The sequence below is a fragment of the Cydia splendana genome, chromosome 18 (genome assembly GCF_910591565.1).
Source record: "Cydia splendana chromosome 18, ilCydSple1.2, whole genome shotgun sequence".
Lineage (NCBI taxonomy): Eukaryota > Metazoa > Arthropoda > Insecta > Lepidoptera > Tortricidae > Cydia > Cydia splendana.
Window position 1 is genome coordinate 2,395,497 of NC_085977.1, and position 12,113 is coordinate 2,407,609.

At 38.7% G+C, this 12,113-nt stretch overlaps 1 protein-coding gene across 1 annotated transcript; it reads right to left on the reverse strand.

Annotated features, from left to right (window-relative positions):
• Positions 1–4,367: 4,367 nt before the first annotated feature.
• LOC134799188 (esterase FE4-like) lies at positions 4,368–6,155 on the reverse strand. The gene is made up of 2 exons (XM_063771583.1): positions 4,881–6,155; positions 4,368–4,562 (listed from the first exon to the last, which is right to left on the reverse strand). Exons 1-2 carry the CDS (start codon positions 6,128–6,130, stop codon positions 4,370–4,372), a joined length of 1,443 nt encoding a protein of 480 aa, XP_063627653.1. The 5' UTR covers positions 6,131–6,155; the 3' UTR covers positions 4,368–4,369.
• Between the last annotated feature and the right edge of the window lie 5,958 nt (positions 6,156–12,113).

Below are 12,113 nucleotides of genomic sequence, written 5' to 3' on the forward strand. Positions count from 1 at the left end.
CCTATTGTCTCAATGTAAAACAAGCCCTAATTTAATGACGTTATGCTTAATATTTGGTTGCTGACTATATTGCGATTTGACTTTTTGTCATAATCTAAATAAAATAGAATCAGAATTTGAAAGCAGAACGTCACACCGTCATTTACAACTTCTGGCTGAAATTATACAGAGTGGTAATAATAACAGTCACATATTTTTTTGTAGGTAAGTATATTTTTTATAGTTTGTTTTTTATTTTATCTCTAGTTTTAATTAAAATTTACTTTAACATAAAAAAATTAATTAAAACAAAAATTTTAAATTTAATTTGTATATAATTACACAGTACTTAAAAGTCACATATTTTAACATGAATTTAAATATTTACCTACTAGTTATGGTGGTATTAACTACTCTATACAGGGTGGTACAAACCTCGATGTCCATAATTTTTAAGTGAAAACTTCTTTAGCGGCGCTGTGCACTTTTTGTGATGGGGAAAAAATGTTAAACTCGCGACAGGTCACGTGACCGTAAGATTCGTAAGACGTAAGACGGACACGTGGCCTGATCAAAAAACTGTTACAATGTCATTGAGTTTTCACTTCTGCCGGCACTCCCAGAGTGCAACCCGTTGTTTTTTTTTTAGATTCTTCACTACGTGGGCTATCAGATTACTAATTTGGGAACTTTCCACCTCGATTCCTTTGACCGGTGACTCTGTCAAATTATGACTATTGTCACTTTTTTTTTACCTTTAAAAAAACTTAGGAATTAGCAGTTTCTAAAATAACCAAAAGTCGTTGAACTCGCTTGTTTTTTTTTAATTAGGTAAAATCGAAACTTGACCTGCTTGAACGTAAAGCTTTGACTTTTGTCTTTTTTTCCAACTCGCAGCCAAGTGAGGATGCTGATTTTTTTTAGCAACTGCGTCGTTTGTAAAGGATTATGTTATAAAAAGAAACATTCAAAACAGTTCAATAGTTTTTTAAATAAATTAATTGGTTCGGCCCGGAATTTCTTAACAAACGTTAAAAGTTCAAAAATTCATAACTCGTAAACTACGAAAACCCGGCTAACATACATATTCTATAATTGAATTAAGGAATCTAAAAAAATTTTTGGACGTCGTGGTATAGACCACCCTGTATAGTTTTGAGTGTTGGATTGCAAGTTGCAACTAAATCAGTACGACGCTGTCATTTTCTATTACGCGAATACGTCCGATTTTACCCGAAAAACGAAGTTCATTCTGAGAGTTAACGGACTGTAAGTGGTCAAACAAATTTGTCATTAAATAAGAACAATAAAAACTACACTCATCCTTTTCTTTTGGGTGCTAGTACTAGTGTAAGACAAAGATAGTATGTTTATCTCTGTCTATGTTTGAAATGAGACAGTCCTTTGACAAACTTTATAACCTTTTTGTAGTTTCGGATTTTAAATAGAAAAAAATCAGCGATGTCAAATCGGCGACATGATAGATTTTTATTGTCAGGCTACAAGTACAATGTAATATTAATTTAAAAATTCATCGTGTAACCTATATAGGAAGAAAACAAACAAATAAATTACATTAAATATATGCAGAACGAGAACTATGAGAGTATCGGAGTGATCCATACGCAGAAGTGATTGATGGCTGAACATATATTCTGAATATGCCGTTGCCGATATGAAGAAAAAATCCTTTGACGCCTATTCTCCACAGGTGACACGAGAAGAAATATTGTCTGAACCAAAACTGCAACAGCTGATTTTTATACGCAGATATCCAAAATTTACACCATCATCAGAAAAAAAGACGTGAGTTTATGGAGACATGACAGAAGACGCGGTATGTTGAAGAATATGTTGTCACGAAAGGAGCGGCAGTCCGTTTAAATGTAAATATGTGGGAATGACCTTCTACTGGTGTCAGCGAGCTTGCCGTGATACCTTCACCAGCTAATCACAGCGGCGAATGATAAAATCATGGTTCCTACTGTGCGAAACATTTATGTGTATTGAATCGAAGCTGTTGCCGGCCTAACTCCAATCTGTGGCTAAATATTTTGGTGCTTGTAGTTTCTAAGTATTCTGAATTAAATAATGATTTAAACATAATTAGATTGTTTTTTTATTATTTATTTCTCTATTTTCACTTTATTGCACGAAACATAGGATGTTTTGCCAAATGGAATTCTCTACCAGTCAGGCGTAAGGCAAACAGAGATTGGTATTGGTATGTAGGATATAATAGCGACCGTATGTCGAACAGCTAATCTGGTTGCTGGCAGTATACATTTTTCGTGCAGGTATATTATACTGTTAAACCGTACCTATGCTAAAAAACGCGACGTACTCAGAAAGTGACGTCCTCAGAAAGTGGCGTTCTCAGAAAGTGACCTCCTCAGAAAGTGACGTACTCAGAAAGTGGCGTTCTCAGAAAGTGACATACTCAGAAAGTGACGTACTCAGAAAGTGGCGTTCTCAGAAAGTGACCTCCTCAGAAAGTGACGTACTCAGAAAGTGGCGTTCTCAGAAAGTGACATACTCAGAAAGTGACGTACTCAGAAAGTGGCGTTCTCAGAAAGTGACGTACTCAGAAAGTGACGAACTCAGAAAGTGACGTCCTCAGAAAGTGGCGTTCTCAGAAAGTGACCTACTCAGAAAGTGACGAACTCAGAATGTGACGTCCTCAGAATGTGACGTCCTAAGAAAGTGACATACTCCGCCTGAACCATTTTAACAAGGCTCCACACGATTGAGCTGTCTCCTATTTTAAAGCTTGAGCACATTGTCCCAAAACTGATTTCGTCTCCAGTGAGGTCTGACCCCCATAATGATGTCCCCGTCAACTGCTTTAAAATAATACTTACTTCGCTGGCTAAGCGACCCGAAGTAGATCTTTGCCTCCGACACATTTGAATAATACTATTTTATAAAATTAATTATGACATATGATGGCGAGGAAGGCGTTCTTTGACGTTCGCATTGTAAATGCCGACGCCGCCTCGTATGGTCTACTCACATGGCCCACGATTGCCCAAATACACGCTCGCGAAAAACATCGCAAATACGACCTGGCTGCAGAAGATCTCAGAGCCTCATTCACTCCTCTTGTGGTCTCCTGTGATGGCGCTGTTGGAACGGAATATGAATCCTTCATAAAAAGAACATCCCTTAAGCTCCATGAAAAATGGTCGAAACCATACTCACAAATAATCAACTGGATCAAAGTCAAAATACAAATATCAATCATCAGAGCTGTCTCTCTAAGAATTAGAGGAACGAGAAGAAGGATAGAAAGATTTGGATCTGAAGACGGCTGTGGAATACCCATCCTTGAAGATTAGATTTCTCTTCTTTCTACCACACAACTGTATTGAAATAAGCTTAAAATTGTATTATTTAACGTAATAAATGTGTTATCAATATCATCATCTCTCTTGACATATGATTAATAAAAACAATCTGTCATAAAACATAGTTAAATTTAATTACAAACTGGGGTAAATCCACCCTCTCAGCAAATATGGTAGATATTTACCTATTAATTATTACCTTTTCTTAATACCAAAATCGCATAATCTGACAAATGGAAGGATTTACCCGAGTTTAAAGCTAAGCAACTCAATTAGTCTTGTACAAAAAATGTTAACAAAAAGGGCGTAGTGGATTTAGCTGCTCTCCCCACCTCCTCAGATAATAAAATTTGTAACTAAATGTATGCCCCTCCCTCTCTGATCATCGGCCATACCAACTGCCCCCCCTAACCCATCAGCTGGCGATGCCCTCGCCGTACAATCTCAACAGGGTTCCACAGGATTGAGCTGTGTCTGATAAAGCTTGTACACATTGTCCCAAAACTGCTTCCGTCTCCAGTGAGGTCTGTTCGCCATCATGAGGTTGCCGTCGAAGAGCATGTACTGCATCTTGCTTGGGTTGCTTACGCGCGGCCATGAGATGGTTGGATTACTGAATGTAATTAATTATATATTATAATAGGGAATATTACGTAAAACTCTGCGTAGGGGGCGTCACTAGCACAAACAGTAAACAAACCGCCTCGATGCATCAATGTCATATTAATTCGTAACAAATAATCTCTTAAAACTTGTTAAAAACAGTTTACGGCATAGAGTATAAGTTACTCTATGGTTTACGGTTTGTGCTAGTGCTGCACTCTAGTGGCAAATCTAAATACATTTATTTCAGATTAGTGAGTCGTGCTTCTAATTGTATATTAGTTGGTCGCGTTTTTGATTAACTACTTTTCGCGCTCTCATATATTTTTTAGTTCGTCGCGACCTTTGTGGCTTTAAGATTTTAAACTATAAGATTATAAAAAAAATCTGTCAAAAGATATAGCTAAAATTTAACAATTAGTCTTGTTACAAAAAAAATCTCAACAGGGTTCCACAGGGTTGAGCTGTGTCCGATAAAGCTTGTACACATTGTCCCAAAACTGCTTCCGTCTCCAGTGAGGTCTGATCGCCATCATGAGGCTTCCGTCGAAGCGCATGTACTGCATCTTTTGGGGGTTGCCAACGCGCGGCCAAGGGGTGGGCAATAGGCAGGTCAGGCGTGGGGTTGGATTGCTGTAATATAGAATTTATTTAAAAAAAATGTTTTCCTTATTGACTATTTATTCCTATTCCTACCTAGTCTAGGTCTGTATTTTTAAGCACTACTTAACAGTGCAAGAGTAGCGGTCTAGCTATTCAATAAGACTCACGACAGTTTAAATTCGATAGTGGAATGTATTAAAATTGTCAATTATGTCACATAATTTATGTGACATATATGTTAATGACGATGCATAAAAATAGAATGTTATTTTAAATACGATGCATTTATTATTATAGCAAGCGGCAAACATAAACAAAACAAAAATCTGCAAATAAATTAACACTTACTCATGTTTCACAAAGTTCGTTATCAACTCTGCAAAAGTTTCCACGGCTCGCAAATCTTCATAATTCGTGATGAGTGACGAAACAAAAGCATGTTCCGACGCCGCACTATGTCCTGCCACTGTTATGTTCTCGTACAATGGATCGTACTGCCTCAGGCTGCCTTTATAAAAGAACTCCAACAAATAAACAGGCATCCGTTTACAATGATATTCTACAGATTTCAATATTCCATGCAAAACAAGACTATCCCCAAAATACTCCAAGTTTTCCACCAATGTCTGCTCTCCTATAGTTTTATTCCCGTAATAAAATATCTTGATCGCTTCAGCTAAAATCCTTTTGTCTTCTTCAGTTTCAAAACCTAGATTGCCTGGCAAGAAATACTCGAATTCATTTTCCATTCGCTCTTTAAAATTCTGTTGGTAATACTGCGCACTCTTCAGGAAAAGTCCCTCTAAAGAAGAAAAAATCAGCAAGACTGGTACCTGGTCGTATTTACCATTCACCAGCATGTCGTACGGGGACTCTTGCAGAAATTGCCTAATATGCGGTTTTGCCCTAGATGTTGTTTCAATACATGGTGAAAATCCGACAGACCCATCACTTAAACTATTATGGTACAACTCATTTATGCTGGTTAAATCATCTACAATTTTCTTTCTGTAAAACAGGGCTAAATCGTCTAAATCCTTTGGGACAAAGTTTAATGTTTCTGCTAGTTTAGTAGCCGTTCCTATTGGGTCTACATCGACTGACCATGGCGATGTGGATGATCCTGATTCCACTATAGCCCCTTTAAATAAGCCAGCGCCCATCTTCGACAAAATTAAAAGGTCTACAGAAACGGCTCCAGCATCTGTTCCATATAACACCACATGTCTTGGATGTCCTCCGAAATTGATAATGTTTCTTTGGATCCACTGTAACGCGGCTACTTGGTCTTTCAAGCCAGCGTTGCCGGGTGCGTCCTCAGTGCCGAGGCACAAGAAGCCTAAAACGCCTAATCTATAGTTGAGTGTCACCACAGCGATATCATGTTTAAGGAGATACTCCATGCCTGTGGTTGGGGCGGTTCCTCTGATGAAAGCGCCGCCGTGGATGAAGACCAGGATTGGTAGGGGACGTCGCTGGTGGTGTCCCCTAACGGGGACCGGGGTAAAGATGTTGATGACGAGGCAGTCTTCTTCACCGTAGCCGGATTGTGGGCACTGGACTGTTCTGTTCGCTTCGTACACTCCATTCCATGGCATTGCTGGTAATGGACTCTGGATAACAAACGTATATATTTATTTAAAATTATGGCATTTCCAAATAACTTTCCAGTTTACATTTATGGGGCATAAATGTAGGGCCACTTGCAACAACCCTGGGTTAGCCAGGAGTTACCCGTTAACAACAGGGTTAAATTGCACTGGTAACTCCGGGTTTAACCGGTTAACCCCTAGTTACTGGCTAACCCTGGGCAGCGCACGTGAGACGTTTAGTAATATATTGATTTGATGTTTGGATGCACGCGATTAATTAAGTAAACGTTAAATATTTAATCTCAAGTTCGAGTCACTATTAGTTATTAATTTTCGTACTTGTGGTTTAGAAAGTTTATAGGTACATCGGTGTTGCACAAAAAGCATGATGAAGAGGATTGCCTACGAGACTATATTGATAGTCTCGTCGCTAGTGATCACCTAATAAGACAACCGCAAGCTTAATACATTAGATTGGTTTAAATAAAATTCTATAGGCCAATGGCGATTATTCTCTATCTACTAACCTTAAATCGATTCTCTCTAATCGGAGGCGCAGCGTAAGGTATCCCCAAATAAGCCATGTACGAGAAATCTATAGTTTTCACTAATTTCCCTTTCACAACCCCATTTTCCGTCGGAATGTAAGGCGGCGAAATAACCTGATCTCGAACCTCACTTCCCGCCCCGCTGAATATATAAAGACTAACACAAATTGAAACAGAAAACCAAGGCATTTTCTTTTTTTATCGTGTCTAGATGGTTGACAAACTAACCATGCTTGGTTAATGGCAGTTTCGAATAGACTGTTGCATGAAGCAGGTACTTCTGAGGTCATTACTTAGTTAATCAATCATAGCGTCATCTAATATGAATAAACAAAAAAACAGTCGTAGGAGACATTGATGTTTGTATGTATTGTGAGATATCTATTGTCAACAATAGGTGCTGATCATTGAAATCATTATAATGTTTGATACAAAAGAATTTTCCTTTCTTTCATTGTGAATTGTGAGTAGGTACACTGAGAGAAAAGTTTGCATCCACCAACCAATGTAACCAAATATTTTGTTACTACTTACAGAAAATTGGGACTTGCGACTATGTGTTACACCATGGGGGCGATTTTTGAATTTCGACCGCTCGATTTCGTGTATTTCATTCAATTAAATCTCTACTACTAGGCATTTAAATTCTACTAATAGAATTGAAAACGAGTGGTCAATACTACTAGATTGTTTCCCATAGATAGATTCCCAATTTCTATCGCTCGTAGATATTTCAAAAATTAGCATTTCGCCGTTTTCCACCTATTTTCGAATGACGAAATCGAGCGCTCGAAATTCAAAAATCGGCCCCTTGCAATACTTCGAGCAACACCGGCTTCCGACACGTCGGAAGGGAGGAGCCCAAGCGATATCTTGCCGTACAAATCGTTCTGCCATTTTTTGTGGGGGGAAACGTGAACACAGTCGCATTTCGCACTCACTACATACAAAATCCAATCTGTAACAATAAATGAAATAACAAATAACAGACGCGCGGACGTGAAAGTGCCACGGATATACAACTTTCACGTAACATATTGTTGTTAATTAGATAAGAGCAGCTTGTTCCTTTACAAACCAGTCTAATGTAAACTCCAAGAAGCGTAATGAAAATAATACCTATAGTAAAATAAATCTAAAATAGGCAAAATATTTTTAACAAAGTTGAATACATAAAATAAAAACAAATAGTAAAAAATAGGTAGGTTTTTTAGAAACTTTATAATTTATCGTTATATCTTGCTGTTTGGGACGATTACCTTTATATCAACGCAATAATTCACGTAGGTAGGTAACTACCCACATTTTTTAATTCGATATCACAGTGTGTTTAGTATTTGTAAAAACATCCAATTTTTAATCCTACTTCTGATTATTCCACCGATTTGGTTATATTTCGTCTAAATTTGAGTCGCTTAACTTCAAATTCGGGTAAATCCATCTGTCAGATTATGCGATTATGGCAAAGAAAAGGAAATATAGTAGGTAGATATTTGCTGAGAGGGTCGAATGGATTTACCTGAGTTTGAAGTTAAGTGACGCATTTACTTATTCTTCACAAAAAAAAATGGTTGTCTGTAAAGTCGGTTTACGGACGACAATTTTGCGTGATAACGTCATAAGAAAACGTGGCCGTAACGTTACCATGGAGATCTGTCCACAACGTGACACTTTTTCGTACATGCTACCGGTGTTCATCGATTTATAAGACGTTATCACGTCAAAAACTGGATGACTGCTGTCACTAATCCTGTGATTAGATATCACATTTTAGTTGGGGGAACACCCAAATATTCCGAAATATGTTTTTCCGACTTTCATAACCTCGATTTTCATAATCACGATTTTTTATACGTCCGAAATATCGAAATCACGACTTTGAAAACCATGAAAGAAGAAAATCGCGACTGCGCTATTTCCGAATACTTAAAATCCGATTGTCATATAAACGAAAGCTTAAAGTTCCGATTTTTAAAAATCCGAAAATTTTTTTCCGAATTTGTCTATTCCGAAAAATCATTGACCGATCGGAAATAAAATAATTCGGATATCAGAAATTCGATCTTTTGTAAACTCGGAATAATGAAATTCCTGATTTTCAAAAGGGAAGTAATTAAATGGTCAGCCGTTTTTCAAATTGATCTGCAAAAAAATGCATTTAAATCATTTGGACATGCTAGAAGTGCTAACTTTACAAAAACCAACTGCTACTAGAAAAGTGGTTTAGGATAGAACTGCAACCTTCACAGAAGCCAACTGCTACTAGAAAAGTGGCTTAGGTTAGAACTGCGACCTTTACGGAAACCAACTGCTACAAGAAAAGTGGGTTAGGTTAGGTTAGAACTGCGACCTTCACAGAAGCTAACTGCTACTAGAAAAGTAGGTTAGCTTAGAACTGCGACCTTTACAGAATCCAACTGCTACTAGCGAAGTGGGTTAGATTAGGTTAGAACTGCGTCCTTTACAGAAACCAACTGCTACTAGCGAAGTGGGTTAGATTAGGTTAGAACTGCGTCCTTTACAGAAACCAACTGCTACTAGAAAAGTGGGTTAGGTTAGGTTAGAACTGCGACCTTCACAGAAGCTAACTGCTACTAGAAAAGTAGGTTAGCTTAGAACTGCGACCTTTACAGAATCCAACTGCCACTAGCGAAGTGGGTTAGGTTAGGTTAGAACTGCGACCTTCACAGAAACCAACTGCTACTAGAAAAGTGGGTTAGGTTAGAACTGCGATCTTTACAGAAACCAACTTCTACTAAAAAAGTGGGTTAGGGGAGGTTAGAACTGCGACCTTCACAGAAGCCAACTGCTACTAGAAAAGTGGCTTAAGTTAGAACTGCGACCTTTACGGAAACCAACTGCTACTAGAAAAGTGGGTTAGGTTAGGTTAGAACTGCGACCTTTACAGAAACCAACTGCTACTAGAAAAGTGGGTTAGGTTAGGTTAGAACTGTGACCTTCACAGAAGCCAACTGCTACTAGAAAAGTGGCTTAAGTTAGAACTGCGACCTTTACGGAAACCAACTGCTACTAGAAAAGTGGGTTAAGTTAGGTTAGAACTGCGACCTTCACAGAAACCAACTCCTACTAGAAAAATGGGTTAGGTTAGGTTAGAACTGCGACCTTCACAGAAACCAACTGCTACTAGAAAAGTGGGTTAGGTTAGGTTAGAACTGCGACCTTCACAGAAGCCAACTGCTACTAGAAAAGTGGCTTAAGTTAGAACTGCGACCTTTACGGAAACCAACTGCTACTAGAAAAGTGGGTTAAGTTAGGTTAGAACTGCGACCTTCACAGAAACCAACTCCTACTAGAAAAATGGGTTAGGTTAGGTTAGAACTGCGACCTTCACAGAAACCAACTGCTACCCGAAAAGTGGGTTAGGTTAGGTTAGAACTGCGACCTTTACAGAAACCAACTGCTACTAGAAAAGTGGGTTAGGTTTGGTTAGAACTGTGACCTTCACAGAAGCCAACTGCTACTAGAAAAGTAGGTTAGGTTAGGTGAGAACTGCGACCTTTACAGAAACCAACTGCTACTAGAAAATTGAGTTAGGTTAGACCTGCGACCTTCACAGAAACCAACTGCTACTAGAAAAGTGGGTTAGGATAGAACTGCGACCTTTACATAAACCAACTGCTACTAGAAAAGTAGGTGTAGGTTAGGTTAGAACTGCGCTCCTCCCTCCCCTAGAAACTTACTGCTTACAGAAAAGTAGGTATAGGTTAGGTTAGAACTGCGACCCCTACAGTAAATAACTGTTTTTAAAAAAGTAGGTTTAGGTTACGTTAGAACTGCTACCCCCCGTAGAAACGTAGGTACCTTTATTTATTAACAACAAATTCGGAATATCGTTATTCGGAATTTAAAAAATAGGAATCACGTCAAATCGGAATTCTAACTTTCGTAATTATGATAATTCGGAATTCGTGATATCAAAAATCGTAAATGTTAAATTCGGTGTTTCTCCCTATCGGAATTGTTATATTCGGAATAATGTGGTTCGGAATTTAAAAAATCGTCGGTTTTACTATTCGGAAATATAAAACTTCGTGATTTTCATCGTTCGGTAATTACGACAATCGGAATTTTGATGGGTCGAGCATTTAAAAATCGGAATAATAAAATTCGATATTTTAAAATTCGGCATAAAATATTTCGGAATTATGTAGTGTACCCTTTAGTTGGTTTGTATGAGCCGATATAACGAAATAGGAATAGCCTAGATTCGGATCACGTCGAGAGAAAAAGTTATCGGTAAATCCAAGGAACAGGCGACGGCAATAGCTGGAGATGTGGTGTTTGGATCGCTTACATTTTCTAGCCATTGTAGTACCTATTAAAGTTACGCAGATTATACGTCATAGCCAGTCATAGCGAACATTTACTCACGCAATTTTAAGCATTTTACGAGGCTGGACCAATGATATTATATCTCATTATAATATAATACCTATTTACTTTTCACACGCTTCGTTTTATACTGCCTTTACGTGAAATGCGAGTACCATCGCGCACACTGTTAACTGACAGTTCGTAAACCTTATTCAAAAGGCATAAGGTCCACCGACGGTTAAGAGTATTGCTGTTTGAATTCGTGTGGGGTGGGGTGCATTTTGCCGCCCATACTTAATGGGTCCTCTACAAGATGGCCCAGCGCTGGACCAGTGAGATGGCCATGCGATGGTTATGGCTCCGCTAAACGATGGCCCAGCGCTGGACCAGTGAGATGGCCATGCGATGGTTATGGCATGTCTACACGATGGCCCAGCGCTGGACCAGCGAGATTGCAATGCGATAGTTGAGAGCACGCACTATGGAATGGGCCACGTGTAGATGCGTACGCACCATCGCTGGTCTATCTTTGATGTGCGGACGAAAAACCGACACCGTGGCCATCCCATCGCCATCCCGCCGCGCTATGAGCCATCCGAGACCACTACTCTCTCTACACGCTGGCCCATCTTAGTGGACCAGTATGATGGCCCATCGTGTAGACGAGCCATAACATGATTGTTTGTTTATAATCGAAAAATCCATTTGTAATCATTTTGATGGGATATATTAAATCAAAAACTGTTAGAAAAAGTAACATTTATTATGGTTCACCCTGCTAAAAAATGACATTGACAAATGTACCGTGTTCAAGTAAACAGTTTTGTCGCCACGGGCGGTAAAATGTAAGGTAAACGTCCGAGTGCTCGACGCTGTAGTATATGGCATGGGCACTCTATGTCAAAGCAATATGGGTTAAATTGGAACTAAGAGGATTTATCTTCATTCGAATTTAAGCCATGTCACTTTGACATACAGTGCCCATGCCATACACTAGTACAACGTCGAGCACTCGGACTTTTACCTTAAATAGCGCGAGCAATCTAGGGAAGACTTTCTATCCTGTTAAGCATCTCAAAATAAGTTACCTACTCACTTGGACACAC

Excerpts from the sequence above, each read along its gene's own strand:
- LOC134799188 (XM_063771583.1), bottom strand. The coding sequence starts at position 6,130 with ATGCCATGGAATGGAGTGTACGAAGCGAACAGAACAGTCCAGTGCCCA. Across the intron at positions 4,563-4,880 it reads ACGAACTTTGTGAAACATGA|CAATCCAACCCCACGCCTGA; the intron begins GTAAGTGTTAAT and ends TCTATATTACAG.